The sequence below is a fragment of the Hesperophylax consimilis genome, chromosome 12 (genome assembly GCF_061612785.1).
Source record: "Hesperophylax consimilis isolate HC1 chromosome 12, BYU_Hcon_1.0, whole genome shotgun sequence".
Taxonomy (NCBI): domain Eukaryota; kingdom Metazoa; phylum Arthropoda; class Insecta; order Trichoptera; family Limnephilidae; genus Hesperophylax; species Hesperophylax consimilis.
In genome coordinates this window covers 965,338-990,911 of record NC_142847.1, presented here as the reverse complement: position 1 = coordinate 990,911, position 25,574 = coordinate 965,338, and the positions used below count along the sequence as shown (strand labels likewise).

Here is a 25,574-nt window from a genome sequence, read left to right as displayed (position 1 = left end):
ACATAAACTTATTAAATTATCAGGAACCAATTGTAATGCAATATGAAAACATTATGGCTAAATTTGGATTTTTAAAATGTATTAATGACGTGACCCGTGAAGCCATACTGACTAACTATGTAACGGCTACATGTCTAGACCATATCTATGTAAGAGAGAGAGAGACAAATGAAATCAGCTCATGTGTATGTGAAACTATAATAGCGGATCACTACCTTATTGCAACAACGATGCGTTTCTCTACCTATGAGGCAGGTACCACCAATAAATCGCACCATACAAAATATACTGTAATATCGGAAAAAAAAGTCGACCTACTTATTGAAATCACTGATTGGAATGAAATACTAAACATAACGGAACCTTACTTAATTTATGAAGAAATTAAATCGAAATTCAAATATATTTACGAAAAAAGTACTGAAACAAAATCAAATACAAATAAACAGCGTAATAACCAAAAGGGCTGGATAAATTATAATCTCATTGAAAATATACAACTACGTGACACATTATGGAGGAAATGGAAAAACACGCCTAACAATAAAATATATGAAATCGAATTCAAGAAATACAGAAATAAACTAAATAAAAAAATATTAAACACAAAAAAATATACTATAATAACAAATTTAAACATTGTTTCAAGGACATTAAAAAAACATGGAATGAAGTAAATCAAGTATTGGGTAGGAAAAATAAATCCGATTGTGATGAAGTAATATCTAAATATTTCTTAAATTCCCAAACTGCGGATGTGGTGGCAGAAAACTTTGCAAAATTCTTTGACGAAGGTGTAAATCAGTTATTGCACGAATGCAATGTTCGAGCGTCTGAGTTGAAGCAAGAACATTTGCAACATTCAATGTACCTACCAAGAGCTAATACAGAACAAACTGAATGCATTATCGGAAGAATGAAAAATTCAAAGACACCGGGCGTCGATCTAATTCGCATGTATGATCTAAAAAAACATGTTAAATTATTTAGTCCTATAATTACTCACCTAATTAACAGAATTATTGACACAAGTCACATTCCAGCTGAACTAAAATGCAGCATCATAAGGCCCATTTTTAAAAATGGAGATCACACCGTAATAAATAATTATAGGCCTATTTCCTTATTACCCGCATTAGAAAAAATATTAGAAAAATATATATCTATAAATTTGGATAAATATTTAAATAATTTGGGCATTATTGATGAATGTCAGTATGGCTTCCAAAAACAAAAAAGCTGTGATAAACTGCTCGAAAAATTTTCCAATTATATAAATTCAGAGCTTAACTCAAAAAAACATGTACTAGTATTATTTATTGATTTCTCAAAAGCTTTCGATACACTCAGCCATACACAATTAATCAAGGTACTCGAAATCATAGGAATCCGTGGTAAACTCCTATCATTTTTCAAAAACTATTTAACAAATAGAAAAATGTATGTAAAGATTTTGAATGTAATGAGTAATTTTAGATTTATTAAATCAGGGGTGCCACAAGGGTCAATTTTAGGACCAAAATTATACATTATATATGTAATTGCCATGTCTAAACTTTTTAAAATAGCCCGTAGATTTATTTTTGCTGATGATACTGCACTAGTTGTCTCTAATGAAAACCCTGAAATAGCTATTCAAGAATTACAAATTGACTTTAACGAGCTACTTAAATGGTCTCATGATGTAGGATTAATTATTAATGTCAAAAAAACTAAATGCATGTATATAAGATCACCGAGCTTGAAAATGTGGAACTTACCTAAAATAACTGCACATAATTTTGATTGTATACATAAAAAAATGGATAATATTTGCTGCTGTGAAAAAATTGATTTTGCAAACGAATATACTTACCTTGGCATAATCGTAGACAATAACTTTAAATGGGACAAAAGTGTGATCAAAATTTGTAACCAGCTCCGATGTTTGGCGAGTAATTTTTATAAATTAATATTTGTATTGCCTCGATGTACTCTCAAACTTATATATCATTCTATGGTCGAATCAATACTTAGATATGGAATTCGAACTTGGGGACACTCGAGTAATATTAATATTAAATACATTCAAAATCTACAAAATGCTATAATTAAAAAAATTGTTAAACCTAGCATTTACAAACAAAGAAACAACTTAAAATTACTGTATGGCTCTGAGGGCCTACTCCCAATTAAAGGGCTTCTCTGGTTTATTATAATTATGGATAATGCGGGAGAAAATGCGTACAAAAAGCCATTGGTGCATAGTCACAAAACAAGATTTACTGAAAAAAAAGGCCTAAAAATTCCACTAATATCAAATAAGTATGGTAGCAGAACACTTGACTATTTGATACCTGTGATTTATAACAAATTTAACGAAAACTTTAACTTGAAAAATAATGAGGAACCTTGCCCTAAACTGACAAAAAAGTGGTTAATAAATTAACAAAACGTTTATCTATCCTAAACATTATATTTGGTATTTATATTTAAACTTAAGCTAATGTGTATTATGTTATAACATTAAATGGTAGAACCTACAGACAAGCTGATTGTCACAGCTTTGTGGGACTACCCATATCTTATATTGTAAATGTAACTATATTAAATTTAATAAATAAATAAATAAAAATAAAAAAAATAATAATAGGTATCCCTAGTAGGAAGCCACCTAGTATATCTTATATTGTAGGTAATAGGCAATAGTTCATAAGCCCGAGATACGCCGGGTACACGTCAGCGTGCATGTAAATATTTCTAGTTTGTTCTAACTACTTGTAAAATTTATAAACAAATAAAGCTGCCCCTCCCCCCCTTAGCTTGGAAGCTGGAGACGCCCCTGTTACACGATACAACTAACCTGTATGCCTGTAAGAATCTTAATCCTACCTACTGACATTTCAGATTATGTTGCGAGGTTGCGACTGAAAACACCTATCGCGAGAAAATTGTCAGTTTAGCTCATACAGCTATGTTTTATTGCTGATAAAAACGAAACGGTATCTCAAGCGGGGTTTAATACCGAGTAACCTTTACGACCTCGCCTGATAAAATCATAATATAAAACAATAATATTATACAATATCATTCAGCAATCTACAATCAGTCGAGCTGCCGTCTTCAACACTCCAACATGGAAATCTCGTTCAAATCGAAACGTATCGTTGTAACAGGAGCGGGAAGGGGTAAGTACCTTTTCAAAATATTTCCAGAAAACTTTATGCTATACCTCAAATGGGACTTGGACACGGTCAAGCGGCTTGATCGCAAGCACGTAGTTTATTGTCTATGGCACTTTGTGTCAAGCATTTTGACCGTGTACCGAAGCTGGCTTGCAAGCATTGCGCAATTCTACGTGCTTGCGGCGAGGCTTGATGCGAATTTATATTTTTGTGGGAATAGACAAACGACAATAGACAAATAAATATCACGTATCATAAACCATGATATAAATTGAATAAAATTGTTATAAAATAGGTACTTAGTTATTGTTTTTGTGTTCAATTTGTAGAAATCCATCTAATTTAAAAATTCTGGAAGTATTTTAGTATTTTTTAATAATTATGACAGCGGTTTTCAAGGTCATTAATAATCAAACTGTAGAATAAATAATTTTCTGAATTTTCAATGGAGAAAACATATTTTTTGTATGAATACCGCACAAGATATTCATACAAAAAATAGCTGTAGCCTGTAATACACTTTGCAAATGCTCATGGGTAAAGCGGTACCTTAACTTGTACCATTCTTGACACCAAATTCGTTTCTTTTTATTATTTTATTCAAACATAAAGCTAACGTAAGAGCCAAGAACGCTTTGTCTTTGACAGATTCCATTTTGCCGCGAGTCACGAAATGACAGGAAGGCATAGAAGTACATATACATAGACCACCACGAAATCACAGGAAGGCGTGGCCATGCTTGACGGAGAGGCTTGATGCGGGCTGTCAAGCCGCTAAGCATAGACAATAATAGACAACAATAGACAACAATAGACAAAAAAACTACGTGCTTGCGATCAAGCCGCTTGACCGTGTCCAAGTCCCTTTATTACAATGTGAAGGGTACAATTCACAGAAAACTTTATGTATTGTCATGTCAGTGAAAACCGAACGACAACCGCTTGCTAATTATTAATTTCTTGCTCCAAGGCCGCCCCGTTTAACAAAGCTGTTTTCTTCTTACCAACATCTTAAATTGTGTTCGGAATTGACGTAAAACGAAAAAGCAATGAAGAAGGTATTCGAAATTATATATGTATTAACTTTAGTCTTTTCATCGCTACAAGAACTCTTGGCCTTGAGATTTTAAGTTCTATATTGTGCAGAATACAAAGCAGTGACCGTTGCTCGACTCTCAAGGGCACCTGAATTTATTCTCATGTTTGATTAGGGGTACTTACCGGTGTGCTTGCTATACCGGCAATAGGATCCACAAAAATACCTAGTCTAGAATTAAAATAAATGTCATTATTGATATATTATATACCTCTGTTTTTTTATAGGAATTGGTAAAGGAATATGCATGGCGCTTGCAAAATGCGGAGCAACCGTGGTGGCAGTTTCAAAGACTGAGGCAAACCTCGTTGAATTAAAGAAACTGATTCCATCGGCTGAAGTAGTTTGTGTGGATTTGGGAGACTGGGAAGCAACTCGCGCTGCCATGAAGCAAATTATTAAGAAGCCAGTGCATGGATTAGTGAACAACGCAGCAGTCGCCCATCTAGAGAAATTCCTCGATGCTTCAGAAAACAGCTTTGACCAGTAAGGTGGTATTATCCAAACTAAATTTATTGTAGTTGATTGCCATTATTACTGTAAGGTTGAAAATGCAGGCAGTCGATTTCGACAGCTTTGAGCAGTGACTGTTTAGTTCTCATATAAAAAAAATACAAACAATTGGCGTCCTGTAGTGTTTGTTTTTGGGGTATTATGCCGTGTTGCTCTACCTCCTTCTTTAGCCAACGTTTCGGACAGCATTGAAGTGTCCATCATCAGGGCCGATGTGTAATCTAAGGTTGTGGTGAAGCGTGTGCTTGTGTATGAAGATGCACAGATTACACATCTGCCCTGATGATGGACACTGCAATGCTGTCCGAAACGTTGGCTAAAGAAGGAGGTAGCGCAACACGGCATAATACCCCAAAAACAAATCACTTTAATTCTTTTGGCCGTGAAAATCTCAAATCAATATGGCGTCCGTATATTTCAAATATCGACTGTTTTATTTTATATTATTTCAGTATTTTATATACCAATTAAATGGAGGGGGTGTACCTACTAACTATCATCATCAATAATTATTATTTTATTGCAGATCATTCAATATCAATGTCAAGACTGTGGTAAACGTCAGCCAAATAATAGCCAAAGATATGGTGGATAGAAAACAAGGTGGGGTAATTGTGAACGTTTCATCACAAGCAGCCAAGGTAAGAAAATTTTTAGCTCTGCTATAAACTGTAATTTATGAGGAAGAGGGATGGCGTTCACAAATCTTGTAATAATTTAATTTCATTCCAATCTTCGTAATTTTTTGAATGTACTGCACTGTAGTCCCAACTGCCCGAAGCCCGTGGGCCTAAGGCATTCACAATAATATTATTGGGTTATGTTGCGAGTCTGAAGGTATGAGAAGGGGAAGAGGGAGGTTGAAATGTCAGAGATCATAACATGTTATGTCCCCCTCAGGCAGCACTGGATGAACACGCAGTGTACTGCGCCACAAAGGGAGCTTTGGATGCGCTGTCCCGAGTGATGGCGTTGGAGCTTGGTAAATACAACATCCGCGTCAACTGCGTCAACCCAACAGTTATTCTCACCGAAATGGGACGGCTGGGCTGGTCTGATCCAGCTAAAGCTAATCCCATGTTAGCCAAGATTCCACTTGGAAGGTATAAAACACTTTCTTACCTATTTTATTACATTTCTATACATTCTCTAAAGCTGCGTTCCCACCTGATCCAATCTATGGTCAATTTATAGAGTGATAGTTGAAGTCCATTCAATTTAGGGTTTCTCGTCCACTGATCTATGAAATAGATCAGATGAGATCCCGGCTTATTCCATAAAATGTTGACACTGATCTATTTCATAGAATCTTATCAGTTTGTGATCCAGGCTTTACATTAAATTTTTATGACTTTCCCCCCAAACAATAAATGAACTATGTTTCAGATTTGGAGAAGTCGATGAAGTTGTGGATGGTATCTTGTTCCTGTTGAGTGACAAGGCGTCCATGATAAGCGGAATAGCGCTGCCCATTGACGGAGGTTTCTTGGCTTGTTAGCACAGAACGCTTTAATGAAGCCAGTGCATTCTGCAAAACAATTCACATAGTGATGGAAGAACTAACAAACACGGAATAGAAATGAATGGATTTGTTACAAAACGTTAAAAGTTTCTTTATTCATAAAGCATCAGACAGTAGGTTAACTTTTACCAGAACATGAGAAGTTTATCCTAAAAATCTCCCCTATTTCAATTGAGATAACCCGTCTTAATAATTATTCCCATACATAACCATAAAATAACCATTACTTCTTGTGCTTTGCGCACAGTAACATGTATGCTTGTGTGTAATGCCACACACACGCATAATATTGTGGTTAAAGGTTAAATAACAAATATTCTTGTATCGCTGTACAAATAAAACACAGTTTTTTATAACAAACTTCTCTGTATTTCATTTGATTTGTTTATTTTTTTATGTATGACCTTATTATAGTAATATATATGCAGTTATCACCGTACATTGCAGCATATTTCCTGCAGAAATCATCCTAGAACTGGGAATGAAAAATCCTATTATGATTTCTAGTATGTAACACTCTAAACACAATTTAAATAGACACAGAATTATTACACAAAATTAAAAATACGCCAAATATAATCTAATCATCTATGGTGCTCTATAGTAATAATACATAGGCAAATCATTTGTAATATTGTTTAGGTTAGCATTTTGACAATATATTTGTATTGTTCCCAGTTCCAAGTGACGACCCCAGTGGACATGACAACTTTACAGCCCATTAGGATATTTACATAAAATCGAAAACGATAATCTTAAAAAATAAACATAAAAAATGTTAATACACTAATGGAAAAAATGTATAAGGGATCATCACGTGTTTTTTCCTCTATACAAAAATGTATAAAGGATCATTTTTTGTCTAATCATTTTTGTTTCGTTTATAAAAACAAGACATATCCTACTTCTTTGAAGAGTGTTTGTTGAAAATAAACAGGAATCCGTTGAAATCCCATCGACGAATAATAATTCTAAGTGATGAAAAGAATGTCTTTTATTTATTTCAGTTAAACGTATTTGTTGTTTGTAAATATTCCAGTTAACTTAGTAACAGGTTATAAATGTGCGTTAGTGGTTGAGAATGTTTTGAATGCATTGGTTCATATTGGTATTGTTGCACAGTTTCCTGCGTCCACATTAGTATTGAAGTTATTTGCTAAGACCTAACCTGTACCTGAACCCTCGTGAACTTCTGAATGCGGTGACAATTTAATGATAATTGTGGATGATGGTTACGAATATGAAATGAGATCATATTTAAGTCAAAAAGTTAAATATTAATAACCCTCCATGTGATTACATTACCCGGGTCATTTCTCGCAAGTAAACAAACACATTCATTCTTATAACATTAAATCGAGGAATGAAATACATATTGTGTTTACTCCAAGCCAAAATATTAACTGTATCAGGTCAATTTGTTTATATCCCTAAATTTAAAATATTTAAGTTCTCCAATTCGCTAAGATATATAATATGTACTTCAATTGTCGTTACAATTTAGACACAAAACATATATTTTTTTTAATTTTATCTTTCAACAATTTATTATTCATTTAATTTTAATTTAATATTAAAAATAAAACAAAGCACAGTCGAATATGCACCAAAAAAACAATAATATTGGATGTGGATTTCAAAACAATGTTTACAAATGCATTTTAAAATTTTGGTCTTTTGCGTGAATCATCTTCCAACAATTCAAAATAAAAGAGATTAAAAAAAAGAATGACGGCCAAAGGAAAGGGAAAGAAAGATGTGTTGACAATATTTCAAAAGTTAATTTTGGGAATGTAAACATATATTATTTATTAATTTTACAAGTTAATTATTATAATTCAGGACAGAGCCGATTGGTCAGGTCAAAATTCACCACGGAAACTGTGATGACGGCAGAGGGGATTATGTTAGAATTTAAAGCGTATTATTAGAATGTCTGTTTGGTCGATGTTGGATGATTTTGAATATACGTAAGGAAGACATTAAAGAATGAGTAAACAAACATATAAACTTAACAAACTCCAAAATACAAAAGTTCAAAAACATTGAGAAACAAACCAGGTTTGGTTCAAGGCCCACAATAATTATACATGACATTGTTCATCCAATTCGAGAAAACAAAACATTGTTAATTATTTAAAGAATAATATAATATAAATCAACCTTAACCTAAATTACATTGTATTAATCTATTGCATTTTAAATGTAAAATCAATAATGCAATACTCAATTGAGTGGACAGAGTTCCCGTTTAAAAGTTTCCAATCCGTTTCAGTGCGGTAACTCGACTGTATGCTTATATACCAGGCCTCAGTATACTTTACTTTGTCAGTCATTGCAGTCGTTACCGGGATGCAGGCTTTGCAAGGGAAGGCTGCCCTCTCAAAAGAAACGGTCAAGTATTATTTCCAAGAAATAATCAGTAAAAGTCCACGCGAATGTCTCACACAAATAGTATTCATCCCAACATCACATTACTAAAGCTAACAGTCTGCTTTCGCAATTATGCGGAATTACATGTGTCAAGGAGCGCTGGCAGTTGCACTTTCCATCCCAGGTATACCAATGTTGCAGCGGGACCTAACAAACAATACGTGACGATAATGAAGCGTGATTCCAAGCGCAAATAAATATTTAATAATCACAAGTCTTCCATTACATACAGCATTTAATGCTCAACATCTAGTGGTGGAGGTTAGACGGCAGGCGCAGGCGTACATACGCCTCCGCCACTTTCCACTAAACAAACAAACATTGATCGTGGCTCTCTCTAGAGATCTCCGGTTGGTTAGCGGTTATTGATAATTGACAGTCGGGGTGAGAACCTTGCACCATTCTACACCCGGCATTTGTTTGGCACTCAATGATTTCAATAGAAAGCACGTCACTGAATGAAAATACACAATAAACCCTACAAAATACAATATATAGTGAAAAGTAAACTTTTAAAAAAGGTTTAATATTTACAGGAAATGGACAAAATTATCTTCATATTGGTGCAAATATTTATTCCAATTACAATATTAAAAGCTAAAGCCAGTTTATTAGGAATGAGTCGGATGTTGAAATAATGAGTAGATGACAATTTGCATAAAACAGAGCGTTATAAAATATTTGTATTAAATTGTCACCCTGTATTTGGTGATATTAGACATTACAAGGAATGGATTTAATTGTTGGCTCTTTGGCATATCATGTTCCTTCGCTCGTCTCCTCCGAGAAACTTAAAGCTCGCAAATGTACAACAAGCCGCACCCACACACCCTAGTTGGTCAAATAAATAATGCACCAATACCTCTTGGTAAGATAAATACATATCAATAAGTGTCGGGGGTAATAAAAGAAGGGAAGGTGGGGGGGGGGGGAATTGTCTAAAACCAGATGAATCTACGCTTGTATAATTTGGTCGCAACACGAGTTGAAGCTACAGTAGAACACATTCGTCGAGATTCAAGAATCGCATTTTAAAATTAATTTCACTAACTATATTTAATTAAAAGAGCACATAAAATCTAAGGGATAATAACCCTCCCTCGGGGAGAAGCCTAATGTGGTTACAAATATGTATGGTTGCAGCCATCAGGATCAGGATGCCACCGAGGCGACATCAATCAGCCAATCAATCGCATCCAGTTAAAGACGACAGTGGACTTGCGAGTTGGACACATTTAAATGGTCACTTCGCATTAAAACAATCTTAATCACAAAACAAATAAGCCGTCAAATGTAATTTCAACTTTTTGAACCTCAGCCGTGACCGAAATGACGAGTATATTATTTAGTTGTATAAAAAACACTATCACAAATGTCCGTGTGTATTTTCATGTCACTCTCTTGTCAATAGTCTGTAGCACGTGGCGGCAACAGTGCCCATCACAGCGCACTCGCCCCCGGGGAGCGCAATAGTCATGTTCAACAACGCACTGTTTGTTCACCACCACCAGCACTGACGCACTTCCTTATTTCTACATTACTTTATGATCACGCAATCCCAATTCACCAGCCAACCAGTTCACGGCTGAAATTAAATAAACAATTATTGTTACTTTTAAATGCGCTGTGTACTTTCTACAAAATCTACTATTCATTTTGCACAACTTGTCCATAACATGATTAGTTTCTTAGAACAAGCACGCATGCTTACAAATACTGTGTCATATAGATTGTGCCATTATACATTCACAATACTTGTAATGTAGCTTATACTGCATCAATGATCAATTATATATGTAAAACAAAAACTAATGTTTAAAAGTAAATAAACTTATTGAATACAAATTAATCGACACAAATTGAATTTATAAAAATTATCAAATGGTGAAAGTCTCAATTTTTGAAAAAAATCATATCCAATTTTGAAAATGACAACTAAAATAATTTGAGATGACTAAAGAGGGTTTTGATTGACTTTAGGTAAAAGGTCTCTAAATACTCACGGTGGTGGATATATACTGAAGGAGGTTGACCCGAGGTGAGCTCCTTAGAAAATGGGCCTCCTATTCAATTAAACAACATTAGATCAATTCATAGAATAATGGTGAATAATAAAATTAAAGGTAAGATATTATTCATATATTTGTCATCACTGCAATCCGTTTTCGCATCGCTACTCATTTTCATTTTTTAATATGTCTAAACTGTACTTTGGGTGTAGAGATGGAATAGGTATTTTGATGATATTGGAACGAGGATGGAGAAGTTGGAACAGGGATGGAGTTGTAATATTGCTGTTGGAACGGAGATGGAACAGTTATATAGATGTTGGAACAGAGATGGAGCTGTTATGTTGATGTTGGAACGAGGATGGAGCAGTTATATTGATGTTGGAATGGAGAGTACGTAATTGTTTTGATTTTGGACCATAGGTGGACCTGTTATTTTGAATTTGGAACAGAACAAAAGCAGGTAGATATTTTGATGTTGGAATAGAAATGAAGCAGATAGTTGGATTTGTGAACGGCATAATTAAAATAAATCTCTCGTTAATGATATATAAACTAATAAGCAAGGAAAAATGATAACTTACAAATTAACTTGTCATAATTTTGATATTGTCTTGTGGGCAGGGGCCGGGGCACTGACTGCTGTGCGGCAGCTTCTTCATATCCAGGATAGTATCCGTAAGCTGTAACATCAAAGCAATTCTGTCAAGTGATAAGATTTGCCACCCTTTAACAAACTCCTTCCAGGGCACATTCATTGTTATCATCAGACCATACAAGTATAGGATACAGTGAAATCTTCAATGTGGGAGGCGGGTATGTGTATCGCCGCTCTGGCAACCATTTATTGGATAACACCCCGCCAAAGGTCACCCCAAGTGGTATGCTACGTTTGGTTTGTCTAGATCTTGGCGGCGGATGCTTTTGCCCACCCACTGCGAGGGTAGGAGGTCGGATCGGGAGAGACTGGTTGAGACCTTTTGACCTCTCCAGCCGGGATCTCTCGACCCATCGCCTTGCACTGCAGTGGGAGGGATATATTCATACATCCATCACTCCTGGACATATTGATACCCTCATAACTTTTTCCTTCCCAGAACTGCCTCTCCTTCCTTTCCCTAAAAAGACTCAGCATCCCTAAGATGACATAGGCCCTTAGGGAATTTTTGTCATCTTTGGGGATACTGTGTGGAGGGACTTTTTTGATGAAAGGAAAAGAGAACCTGGATCTTGAAGAGATGTCGTAGGATGGAGGAAACACAGAGGAAAGCTGTAGAAACAACCTGTTCTCGTGTGGCAAATGAATTCCGTTAAAGTGTTTGTTTGCTTGTTGTAATGTAGTAATGAGATGGTATAGCTTACGCATCCAAGGGCGCGGGGCCTGGGGGGCCTGCTGGGCCGTGGGGGGCACCGGGGGCTGCGCCGCGGCTCCACCCGCTGCCACCACCTCCTTGCGGGATTGGCCCCCTGGAACAGTATCAATCTGTTATTCTACGTATCCAATATACTTATACTAAATAAATACTTTTAAAATGCTGAATAATCTTAACTTGTCTCGTTGTCACTCGTGACTTTGGCCCCATGACCCCAACTCAAGTATTTCATTCAGTTGATTGTGCCACGTCTTTGTCGGGCAGAAATTTATTTATTTATTTACGCCTGTTAAAAAGGCTTTTACATAATTTATAGACTCATAAACAGTGCGGAAGGAAAGTAAGTATGCCTAATTAAATTTAAATTTTATAGGTATGTACATATTAGGAAGTAAATAAAAGTATCAATACAATTTGACACCTTTAGCCATCAAAAGCAATGCTCAACTCATTGCATAAACTCTCAAACCCTTTGTAATCATGACATTTGCAGACCTTTTCCTGCTTATTCAGCTGGAAATATTTATTTATTAACCTGTTGACTATGATGACATCCGACGGTAAGAAAAAAAAATATATATAAGGTTCCAATGCGATTCAAGATGCACCTAAGAACGTTCCCGAACATTCTAGTTGCTATCGCTACAAATGTTGCCGTCCATAACACTGAAGATTCTAGTGGTTGTCCAATGGCTGTAGGAATAGCGCGGTAGTTTCAGGTACCGTCCGGCTTGACCTCGAGGCAATGGCGGAAATTTCCAGTAGGTTCTACGACGGCCGGTACCTTAGCGCTTGCAACTGTGTATTAAGTAGTACCTGACACCGTCCGACTCGAGTAGTGGCGTACCACTACAATCACTTAAAAAAATTTCATGTATGGAGGACACCGGTGTCCCATCCGCAGTCGACAGGTTAACACCCTTTTTAGGCTTTTACATGGAAATAGTTGGTAAAAATAATATAAATATGAACTGTATTGCCCTCAGCAAGAACCTTTTGTAAATATTTAGTGATAAAATTGAAGACATACTCTCTCTGCATAATTATTATCCTCCATTAGTATTCTGGGTAATGAGGAGTACATTTTATAATATTATGTGTGTTGATCCCAGAATTTTCGCACTGAAATAAATCTCAACTTCTAGTATTACTTATAAGATCACTTCCATCACGAGCTATGGAGCTTTAAACTATCAATTCAACTGTCAAAAAAATCGATGGCATATTGTTCATCATTGTTGAATTGTTGAAATCTGAATGAAATGAGGTAACGAGGGTTGTGTGGGAGAGGGAGGGGGTATAGCGATTCTGCTTACGGTTATTGGGATCCTGCTGGTCGGGTTGGTACCGGCGCGTTGGTCGCTGCGCGGGGCTCGGCTGCGCGGGGGCCGTGATGGCGGGCACGCCCGTGCTGCTGCCCTCCTTGCGACTGGGGCCACCTGCAACCAATTACATTCATTCATAAGCATTCATTGAAAATCCTATGTAAGGAATAAAGAATTGAGGAAATAAGACTTAATCTAAGGCCTTCCTTCCGCAAGATTACGCAAATATCCAATACTGAAGTGTGTATTCACATGGCAAACAACTTGTCGGGTACAATCCGTACACATTGTTATCCAAATCATCCGGCACTCATCGTCACCATCTCCCGATGCAACTAAACTAGCTTTCATAACCTCCCTTACAACTGCCGTAGCTGTCATTTCTTTTTTTTATACACACCTTACGAGGCAACATAGACACACTTTATAAGGCAAAAAAAGTCCCGATAAACTACTTTTTAGCAGTTTGTCTAACAGGTTCTTTACAATATAAATCTTATAATAGTGAGTTTACAGTAACATTTTTACAATTATATAAAACAAAAAATTACAAATTTTACATATAAAGGGTTATTTATGTGCTGAAATATAATTTTGTACAGAATTGCTCTCACTGAAAGAATTTAGAGACTCTCATAGAAGTATGCAATATATTATCTTGTCGACTGTTTTTATCTAAGGCACACGCATTGTTACAAAATATCCGACACGAGTGACGATGATATGACATCATATGTATTAATTGCTCCATTAGACGTCGCAAGTAATAACAACTTAGACCGGCTGGTCGCGGGAGTGGGGCGCCACCGACGAGTTTACAAAGCCTGTGTACCTCTACGCAGATGTATGGCGGTAGTCATCAAAATACTTAAATCTTCCATTAACGGATAATTGCGTATCTTTATGGAAGAACTGCTGACAGCCTCCATGACCGAGTGGTAACACCATCGACACCAATCAGCACTTATCCTGTTTGGCTATCAGCAGGGCAATCCTCACCCTGCAGAGCAAAACAACCCAACAGTTCAATTGACCGGTTAGTATACGCGTTTGGATTCCCACCCGGGCGTTGTGGATTCAATTCCTGTGCTAGCTAAGTTTTCTTTCATTGCATAAGCAACTTCTTTCACTCACAATTACGGTAGTAGGAGTTTTTCGAATATTGTCATATTTACATTGATTATATTTTACCTCAAGTTCATGTTTGTCTTATTTCCACTTTAAGCAATACATCTTTTAACCCATTTGAAAATGACGACAAAAGTTCCATACGAATGATATATTTGTAATGTTTAATATTTATTGAATTACTTTTCAATAATGTCAATTGAATTTATTACATAAAAGTAGTCTGTATGAAGAATGAATGTTTTGTTAGTATTAATGGGTGGTCCTTACCAAACTTGAGCATGTTCCAGTCAAAGACGTAGTCATAGTAGAAGCCCTGACTGAGGAAGAGGTTGCTAAAGAGGTAGTGCAGGGCTTTGTAGTTGGGTCTCTCCGTGAAGCTCATTTGCCGACATCGCTTCAGGTACAGGCAGAACTCTGGCGGGTAGCCCTGGAAAACACAATCAATACACAGGTTAAAATAACATATACAACACCAACACCGCTACAGTAGAATCCCACAATACATATAAACACATCAACATAAAGCAGTGTGTTTTATTTCAAATCAGAAAACAGTGAAAAGAAGGACTTAAGTGACAAAAGACACCTCGAGGAAAATGTATCAGCGGCATGACAAAGACCACCAAGATGAGACTTTTCCGGGTGCTGATTTTCCCTATATATCTACCCGGTGTGGAAACATGGTGGACACTTAGAGCCCTCGAAATATGGTGTTGAACATGTTGGAGGGCTGAGGACTCCAACTCGGAGAAGCTCATAGTCAGTGGTGTTTGGCAAGAGAAGCAGAAGAAAGTCACCAATGCGCCGAGTGACCAAGTATCACTGGCTTCCGGTACATTGGTGTCCACGCAGCGCAGAACCGCAAGGAGTTGGGGAGCCTTATCCACTTGAGTCTAAAATGCTTCTTGGGTACACTCCATATTTCATTTGAAGTTTTCACACAAAGTACTAAATTAATTTAAGTAAGGTAAATAGAATTATTAGGCAATAATCTGAGACTGGCAAAATAGACATCCATTCAGTTACTATTGCCAAACAGTTTGAATTAATTGTGTCATTGTAGAAAAATTGTTGAATTATTGAATACTAACAGTAGCTTTCGCAAGAGTAAAGAGACGAGAGTAGTACTGTCCCCATAGAGGGTTGATAAACTTAGATGTCAGGATGAATGAATGAATGACAGTGCCAAGATGCAATAACATGATCTATGGCTGCAGCATGTTGCAACAGGTACCCGGGCTGAATTATAGTTTGGTTGCTCACAACTTGGCTCTCACTGTTGGCTGTTGGCCTGGGTACAATCATCAACTGCACACCTACACCTACACTACATCTGCAACCACAATGACCTTGTCCCCTACAATAACATTTCACGTTATTTACAAATTAATTAGAGAATGCCGAGTACAGAACTTTTTGAATTTTTGGAAAGTACCAAAGATATAAACCGTCAAAATATTGATTACAGTCGGCCGAAAAATCACGGTACATGCGCAGCGGTACTGCAGTACTGCCATTCCAATTATGACACAAGTCAGCGTTCAAATCCTGTCGTACACAACTAAATCTTATTTGATGAATTTATGTTATTTCAATATTTATTAGTTTGAAATAATATATTCCAGAAAGGAAAATACTCTCAGTATCACCCTGGTGTAAGACCGCCATTTAGAATTGACACATTACTTGAAATGGCTTTAGCTATATATCTGAATAGCCTCCTCACTACCTTCAGCCTCACAATATACCCCGCATGGGGATGCCGGTATCACTGGCTCCAGAAGGTTGGGAGCAGTTGGAACTCTTGTGCGGTTGACTTTGAAAGCTCATCAGCATCAAAGAGCTTCTTTCTAGTAGCTAACAATGAAGTTAAATTACAATTAGGTAAAAGTACCTTGCACAATTCCTCGATGGGAGCAGACAGTTTGCTCTCGGAGATGCACTCGTACTTCTGGCGCTTGTTGGCCGCCTTCAGGCCCTGCCACGGCAGAGAGCCGCGGTTGAAGTACATCAGCACGTAGCCCAGCGACTCCAGGTCATCCCGCCGTGATTGCTCGATGCCCAGATGCGTGTTGACGGACGCATAACGAGCGGTACCTGGACAAATAACCAATTATAAAGTAACGCATGAATAAACAAGTGTTTCGAATGAGCTGGTCAGCCAGAGTCCAGAATACAATAAACTACACCACTGTGCTATTGCAGTGCGCCACGAGGTTAACATAATTTATTACAAATAGTAGTTGATGGCAGTTTAGGGAATATTATGATAATTTAATAAAAGCATTGGTAAAGAAACAATCATTGATTGAATTTTATGAGATTTTAAATATAATCTTTTATCTAATCTGCAATTATAAACATGTCCACATTGATCATTGTATTGTTACAATGGGGGTCTACAATCTAAGATTAAGATAATGAGGAGTGGGAATCTGCATGACAGAGAAGAAAAAAATTTATGATAAATACAAAATCAAATAAATACATCGAAAACAGTCAACACCACGGAGAGGATGAACACAACCAATGTGGATGCTTTTAAATTTTTATCATTGAACCTACCAACATTAATGTTGGTAGCTCTCAGTCGAAGTATGATGCAGTTAAAAATGACGTAAGTTGATAAGGTGGGATTAGCTCAGTGGTTAGAGCATATGATTGAATAATAACAACTAGGTATCCAATGGTAGGTGACTGATTAGAAATGACCCCAGGGGCGGCACTGCAGGAATATGTGTAAGTTCCGACTCTTTTCATTCCTACCTGTTAAATTCTTATTTTCCTTATACTCTATGTGAAGTAGCGTCTTGGGGTCGCGGTATCTCTTGGCGAGACCAAAGTCAATGATGTGCACGAGGTTCCCCTTCTTCCCCAGCCCCATGAGGAAGTTGTCGGGCTTGATGTCGCGGTGGATGAAGTTCTTGTTGTGGATGAACTCGATGCGCGTGATCAGCTGGTCCGCCAGCAGCAGCACCGTCTTCAGCGAGAAGCGGCGCGAGCAGTACATGAACAGATCCTCCAGCGAGGGGCCCAGGAGTTCCATCACCATCACCTCGTAGTCGCCTTCGGAGCCCGACCATTTTAACACAGGGATTCCGTCTAGAAATTGAGATAAATTGGCTAAACATTACGTCACCTTGGATGGATAAGGGAATGCAAAACCATTTCTTTTGCTATATATGTATAACCAAACTGATAACTATAACCAAAAGTCATCTGTGTTGGTTGTATTTCCATAGATTCTTATTTGACAAGGTTCCAAGAAGATCTTGCATTTTAAATTTTCATTTATTTTATATGGTTCTAAGGTTACTTTGAATCATGTGCAAATGCCATTTCGTTTGTATCTGACAGTCGATCGTTGTTATGAGGCGCAGTACAGTTCGTTACTTTGGTTGGATAGGGTTCTAACTTTTCCTTGCTGCGTTTTGAGATAATTTCAGGTGTCAAAGTTTTCAAAATCATAAATAGATTATGACAAATCATCTTTGCAAACTTTGACACTTCATATCTCAAAACAAGGTAAAGTGAAGTTAGAACCCTGTCCAACCAAAGTGACGATTAACATGCTAACCCTACGAAAATATTAATTGAACCAAATGGAACCATGGCACATCCATTTAGAGAATGCTGTAATCCTGAAAAAAATTGGGATGGGAAGAGAAAAGTTGGAAAGGACAAGCCACTAAAAATAAGCAATATTTCAATCCTGAATGGTTGTCCCCCACAAGGAAGCTTCTGACAGTATCTTCCACTGTTACAAAAGATACTGCCATCGTTTCCTTGGGTACCATCATCACAGAACGGCTGATGGAGTTTCAATGTCAATAAGCAGGCAACCCAACTCGGCGATACTATTTAAGGCATCCTAACCCAACTCATTAAAATGTTAGTTTGTCTGTGAATGTTAATAACAAATTTGTGCGTAATCGTACCATATTAACTTAAAATGGTTGTTTGTCTGAGAATGTTAATAACAAATCTGTGCGTAATTTTGTCTGTGAATGTTAATAACAAATCTGTGCGTAATCATACCATATTAACCTAAAATGGTAGTTTGTCTGAGAATGTAAATAACAAATCTGTGCGTAATCATACCATATTAACCTAAAATGGTAGTTTGTCTGAGAATGTAAATAACAAATCTGTGCGTAATCATACCATATTAACCTAAAATGGTAGTTTGTCTGTGAATGATAGTAACAAATCTGTGCGTAATCATACGGTATTAACCTAAAACAAAAATGATCTTAACCCTCTACAAGTTAAACACAGAAGAATTAAAATGTGCACCTTTATGAAACCAAAAGTTTCAACCACAATTTGAAGAAAACTCTTTTATTAATTATTTTTATTGAAACAATAAAAAAAGTGAGAAGACAATAATATTTGTAATAGTGTAAATGTGTCTAATAAAATGAGTGTTTTTATGTTTTCCATTATCAGTAATTTTAGTTACAAAAAACGTTAAGCCATTTTAATTTTTTTTATGTTCAGTTCAAAATTTTAACATTTCAAAAATTATACCATTATTTCTAATAATATTTGATCACATTTCAGAATTTTTGTTTTTGGATTTCTTGGAATTTGTTGAAAAGCAGAAATGGTCCAACCTTCTGTCAGAATATGCCAAAGGCCTTTGGGGTTAACCTAATCTAGTTTAATTATCTGTGAAACTGAAAAATTCTAACATAATCCAGGTTTTTAATTTTTTTTTATGTGAATACCGCACAACTGCTCCCAACCGTCTCGAGCCAATGAGACTATGGCATCTCCAATTGTGGTATGTTGTGAGGCTAAAGGTAATGTGGAGGGGAAGGAAATAGGAAGAGAAACGTGGGGGCTTGATTAATTGGTGGTATTCCTTAAACAATTCTGTTTATATATACACATTTGGATAACCTAACATCATTACATAGTTGTTATTATAATTATGTAATGTTTAAATCAACAGAGAATATAATACGAGGAGATCTATTTAAACAAATCTAAATTCTATGACACTCTTAGAAAGATAATTTGGTGACGAAATAGGACAGTCATGAAATAATTATTGATATGCTTCGGATAAGATGGGCTAACTAAATTACAGACGAAATAGACAAGAGATAGGTCCCGTGATCCATCGGGACATTGATAAGCATTATGATAAAATCAAATCAAAGTTGCACGCATATCACAAACATGTATGATAATATCCAAGAAGACAGAAGACTATTAGCAGTTTATGTTGTAAGGTCTTCACATATAAGTTATTGAAAAAATATGTTAACACATAAATATTAATCAATAAGCTTGATTATGTTGTTAAAATTGCAATTTGCTATGTTTGTACAGTAAGTATGATGAATGCTATTGACAATTATAAATGGCATTTAGATTGTAAATAGCATACACCATAAATAGATTGACAGAAGGTCTCAGGAGAGCAAACATTACATGACCCATGATTGACTGGGTCAACAACAAGCAGGACGTGTGAACAGGGTACAGAAGGACAAAACAGAGAATAGTAGAGCGGAGTATTGAGAACAAAATACAGCAGAACAAGTCTGAGGCAGTCAACGCTTAGATCAGCAACATCAGCAGCTGTAGGCAGACCGATAGAACCTATGCGCAAGCCAAATACTAAGTTTGGTGATCGCGCTTTCGGAGTATCTGGGCCGAAGGCTTGGAATAAACTCCCTCCGGAACTAAGATCCATAACAAGTCCAACAGAATTCAGTTCTAAACTAAAAACTTACCTTTTTAAGCTGTCGTACCCTTAAATTAAATATACCAATCTTAAGAGAAAGTCCAGTTATATTCAATTTTTCAATTAAGTCCTAAATCCTGTATCTAAATTTCGCCAATAAACAATCAGATAATGTTAATTAAGTGTTAATCTCAAGTGACCTACCAGGTAAGTATTGTACTGTATATTTTCTCCATAAATAGTTAAGTAATAACATAGATCACTGTAGAAATGTATTATAAGTTTGTAAAGCGCCCTTGAGGTGTTTTTGCACAAAAACGGCGCTATACAAGTCATCCAAGTATTATTATTATTATTATTAACAAGGTAAATCAATAAATGCATACTAACATTTGGATCGCAAACATGGACTCTTACCATGAACGCTGTGACAAAGATAACCACTACACAAAGTAATGCTGGGTATTTCCTAGTGAGACAGACAAATCAACAGATAGATCAACGAGTGAATTAGAAACAAGACAAAGGTTGCCAACATTACTATCATAACCTCCAGACGCAAATGGAACTATGCTGGGCACGTAGCAAGACTAACAGATAACTGTTGGAATATCATTCCCATATCATCGAATGCAGTCATTATTTAGAACGAGAAATAGAGGTCACCCAGAGATGTGCTGATGAAGGCCTATGAAGAAGATCAGAGTACGACAGAGCTAGAACTTGGTATGGTAGAAGTGTGTGGATTTACCTCCTCCCTGAAGGTATCTGTATATCTTGCTCTCCGTGTGCAGCTGCGGATGGCGAGCGTTGAGGCATTCTAACTTTATAGCTACTTCTTCTCCGGTGACAATGCTCGTCCCTGTTGATAAAAATAGACAAAACAGATTATAAAAATTTGTTATTTACAAGTCTAGGACAGATTTAACTTAAGAAATATTGTCGAAGAAAAGATAGGAGTAAAAAGAGATGGGAGTAGTAGGGCGTAATGACAGAGGCAGAGTTTTTTTTAAAATTAATTTATTTTATTTCCTCCACACAGGAGGCTATGGGGATGCTGTGTGGGGGGTCTTTTTGTGGAGAAGGAGTAAACATAGGTCTCGAAGAGACCCATGTTGTAGGAAGGAGGAAACACAGAGGACGGTAAATTGTTCCACAGCCAAGCTGTTGAACTCAAGAACGTGTCATATGTAGAAGCGACCCATTCTCACGTGACAAATGTCGACCGTGTACATATGTTGGGCGTGCGTTTGGCGTGTTTCCCGAGTATGTATCGGTGCCGAAGGGATCAATGACGCTAGTTCTTCGAAGTATCTTGCATTGTAATACCGGTACAACAAGGACAGCATAACTACCCGATGCCTGTGCTCTAAAGACAGTAATCCGCTTGTTAAGATAGGGAAATCTTTCAAATGAACGGCCCGTTTCTGCACTCAGGGATTTTATAGAATATAATATATTGCATAAAATAAAACGCTGATAAACGAGAGAATTGTTGACTTTAAAATAACAAAATTCACTTAGTTAATTACAGTATTTTTTCTGAACAATTTCGGAAAAATACATAAATAAAATTGTAAACGTTCGTTTGTTCAAAATCTTGAATCTCCGAAAGTTCTTCGCCAAGCTTTGAAATGTTGACACAACATTGCATTTGAATATGCGTGTCTTCTTATATATCTATATTACATAGATGTCACCTGTGACAGGAAAAATCATGCTTTTTTGAAAAACAGTGTTGGATACGCTATTGTTTCTCTATCTGCACAGACAGACTGAGCCACAGCAACGCATGGCGGGGTACAGTTAGTTGTAAATAAAGTAAGTTTAGAGATAACGAGATGATTGCTTTTTTCCATACAAGAATATTTATTTTTCGGTAAAAACAATTCAACTTTTTTACCCTAAAACCACCTTAAAATGTTGGAATTTAGAAAAAAGCTTTTTTACTTCTATCATCATGTAGAATCACCTCCCGAAGTTTGGGCACTTTACCACAGGACACCCTGTATTTATACTTCCATAACTCTAATGAATTTTTTTACTAATTTGCTAGTTTTACACGATTCAAGGTTATTTATGCAGAATTCAATTTGTAAATACAATTTAAAAAGGAAGCATTCCCATTGCTCTGATTTCAACAGGTGACCATTTGATGTGCAAATGCAGGATGTATACAATTACAGCGATAATTATGGTACACCCAAAGGGCAGGTGTATTCAATAGAAATGGTTTGTCCTTGAAATAATGCGCATTTGGTTGCAACTGTACACAAAACGCAGGCACTATGCAAGGCACTGCGATTTGTCATTGAAAGAGTGGGCGACTCAAAAGACATGGTTAATTAGGAATGAAACCTTGAGATATTATTTGTGGGTTTGCTTCGTGACATACATCTACAGACCACAGGTATGAATGATCATAAATTGAAATTGGTCATAAAAGCAGGTTTATAAAATAACTAGCAGTAACCACGGCATAGTACCCCAAAAATAAATCACTATAATATGGTGTCATGTCTTGTTTTTCGACAAATAAGGAGATATTTCCAAGTTCAATAGCTCATGGTGGAAATGATGTCGCGAACTAAAAATAGTCACATTAATCTACAAATTCCAAACGGAAAAAGTTGTGTAAATTTCTTTAGTTCGAAAGTCTTTTCAGCTTCAAGCAGATTTAGTAACAGACCAGTTTTAATATTTGTATGCATTGTGCTGTAAAATTTTTCACAATTGGTTATGGAAAAGGTGAAATGATCAAAGCATGGCAACTTTAGCGCATTTGTCAGCCATTGTACAAGTGCGGATGGTATCCCCGTAAGTGGGAAAAACCCACCACTTCACGCTCCGGTTGTTTGCTCTGACAAACAATCTCGTTCCGGTTGGATCACTCCAACCGAAAGACCAGCCTCACGGTACCGACTTTATTAATAATATAAAGGTCTTTGCAGTAAAGTGCGGAGCCATTTTGTTCATGTTTAAAACATCACAAAGCGTTATAAATGCCACCGAAAGGAAGCGCATTTTGACAGAAATTAAACCACAAACTTTCAAACAGTGAATTAAAGCCGTAACAAAAGAGTAACGATTTCTAAAGTGAGAGAACAATACGCTTCCGCCGCTGAGAGTTCCATCGTAACCTCTCTTCCTGATCCTGATACTTTGTTTATGAGAAAGAGGGTTAGGTTGGAACTTCAGCAATGATGTCTTTCTTTTACAAAGAAATATTTAAGAATAGTCAAGTTCCAATTGCATAACATAAACACGGATATCTACAATGTATTGCATAAATCAAAACTGTCGAAAAATAATTATTTCATTAAAAATAAAATACTTATTGTCATGTATAAAAATGTATGTATAATTACATATCCAGAACTTTAAATTTAAATATTGCGATGGAAGGTTTTACACTGTTTTCACTTTTGGCAATGTAATATTTATTGTTCCGTTATATTTGAGAATGGTTGTGCAATCCGCAATGTTGAATAATCGAAGGTTGGACAATCGGGACCCCACAAAATGATATTTTATTTAGGCTGTACGAAATAAGTTCATCATTGCACTGTGCTGCAATGGTAGCAACCTCTGTGTCAAATGAAAAATAATTTAAATGCGCAACAACATTGTGCAACGTCATTTCAAGGAAATTGGAGAGGTAAAGCCACAAGCAACAACGAATAGCAAGGATGAATAGAATACTACGCAAGCAGATCTTACTTTTCATCAGAATTGTTTTATATAAACATAATTGAAGCAACATCAGTATTTGGAATCCCGATAAATAAACACATATAGATTTAACAGTAATGCAAGCTTTATATATGTGATAGAATCAGTTTTAGAAACAGGAAATATGGTTGCCACAAAACCCGATTATGTAGTAGGTGGAAAAGCAACAGTTGAATGTAAGGGATTGAATTAATTGTATCTCTATCATCAAAAGCATTGGAGAAGATGTGAGAAAAATGGCAGAAGTCATTTATAAAAGAGTGTATAGCAAATTATATCAATTATTTAAGGCTTGCACCAAATCATTTCTTATCAAAAATAATAATAAAAATAATAACCCTTGGGAGTGAATGAACTGTTCCTTGTTTGAATTTCTAGTGATATTTCGGTCTTTGTAACAAAGAATTTGAAATTCGACACAGTATGGTAATAATACAAGAGATTTACATATTGTAGAAATAAGGAAACATTTCATTAAAGGTTTAAGGGAATCTTAAGGCGTCAGCTAATTGGACAATCGAGTCAACATTATTACAGAGGAAATTATTACGAAAAAGGTTTTTCAACTATCATTCTCAATAGAATATGGCAACCGTGTTGATCCCATCAATTTGATAGAAAAAAAAACTGTGGAATGTCGAAAAAAAATACACTGAGAAATGTTCTGAAAGGGACCTTCGTGGAGCACTAGGGATAATTTTAAACTTGTATTTGAGGAAATAGGATAATACACAATCGGAACGCCGAAATATTCACAGAAGTTGAGACAAACGTTAGAAAAATACACATTAGATGTCAACGAAGTACGAAGACATAAGGCTTTTGTTTACTATTTGATTCATGCCAGAAAGTACTCACCTAAGTAAATATCGCCAAAAGAGCCAGAACCAATTTTTCTTCCGAGTCTGTACTTATTTCCTACGCGTAACTCCATTTCTTAAACACTTTTGTTGACATTCATAGAGACAAATACAAAGTCACCGTCCTGTGCCATTAGAAAGCAGCCATATTGTATTTACTACATAACAAATTCTGATATCGGACAGATAAGTCCATCGCTATGTATTAGAGACGGGAGAGTACTACCTGGAAATGAACGTGTTAATTAGAAAGATGGATCATTTAATTTTACGAATCCATATTATATTGAGTGAAACAAACACCTCGTATGGAAGATTACTCGGATTATTGGATACATCGTAGAAATTTGACATCCGCTAATCCACAATACGACAGTAGACTCCCTTTTTTTGAATCGACCAAGCCAAGCTGCGACTTACGCTCACATCTGATCGTATCGTTCTGCACTCTTTTCTCTCGGAGCCTTCTCGTTTGTAAGAAAGAGAATACCAACTTCTTTCGAGTTTGCAGCATTAGAAATAATGATGGCAGCACTATCGTTTAGACGCATGCGTATTGATTCATTATATACATGGCGCGAAATATACCATTTATTTGAAACCTAAGGGCGTATTAAATTTCCTATTTTATCAGATTAAAATATAACATCCTTCGTCTTGTGTTGTATCTACTTAGTATTATTTATTTTCTTCGATTATATAAAAATGGTACATTTAT

At 36.2% G+C, this 25,574-nt stretch overlaps 2 protein-coding genes across 2 annotated transcripts; one reads left to right on the top strand and one right to left on the bottom strand.

Moving 5' to 3' along the window:
• Positions 1–2,881: 2,881 nt before the first annotated feature.
• LOC149418981 (L-xylulose reductase) lies at positions 2,882–6,655 on the top strand. Its single transcript, XM_089638016.1, has 5 exons — positions 2,882–3,167; positions 4,488–4,746; positions 5,300–5,414; positions 5,674–5,876; positions 6,160–6,655. Exons 1-5 carry the CDS (start codon positions 3,116–3,118, stop codon positions 6,269–6,271), a joined length of 741 nt encoding a protein of 246 aa, XP_089494142.1. The 5' UTR covers positions 2,882–3,115; the 3' UTR covers positions 6,272–6,655.
• A 2,995-nt stretch (positions 6,656–9,650) lies between these two features.
• On the bottom strand, positions 9,651–25,291 carry LOC149418980 (casein kinase I-like). The gene is made up of 11 exons (XM_089638015.1): positions 25,160–25,291; positions 24,855–25,082; positions 21,016–21,126; positions 17,333–17,668; positions 16,461–16,663; positions 14,834–14,993; positions 13,427–13,549; positions 12,100–12,210; positions 11,322–11,420; positions 10,732–10,791; positions 9,651–10,313 (listed from the first exon to the last, which is right to left on the bottom strand). Coding segments are annotated over exons 2-10 (1,221 nt in total). The 5' UTR covers positions 24,931–25,082; positions 25,160–25,291; the 3' UTR covers positions 9,651–10,313; positions 10,732–10,789.
• Between the last annotated feature and the right edge of the window lie 283 nt (positions 25,292–25,574).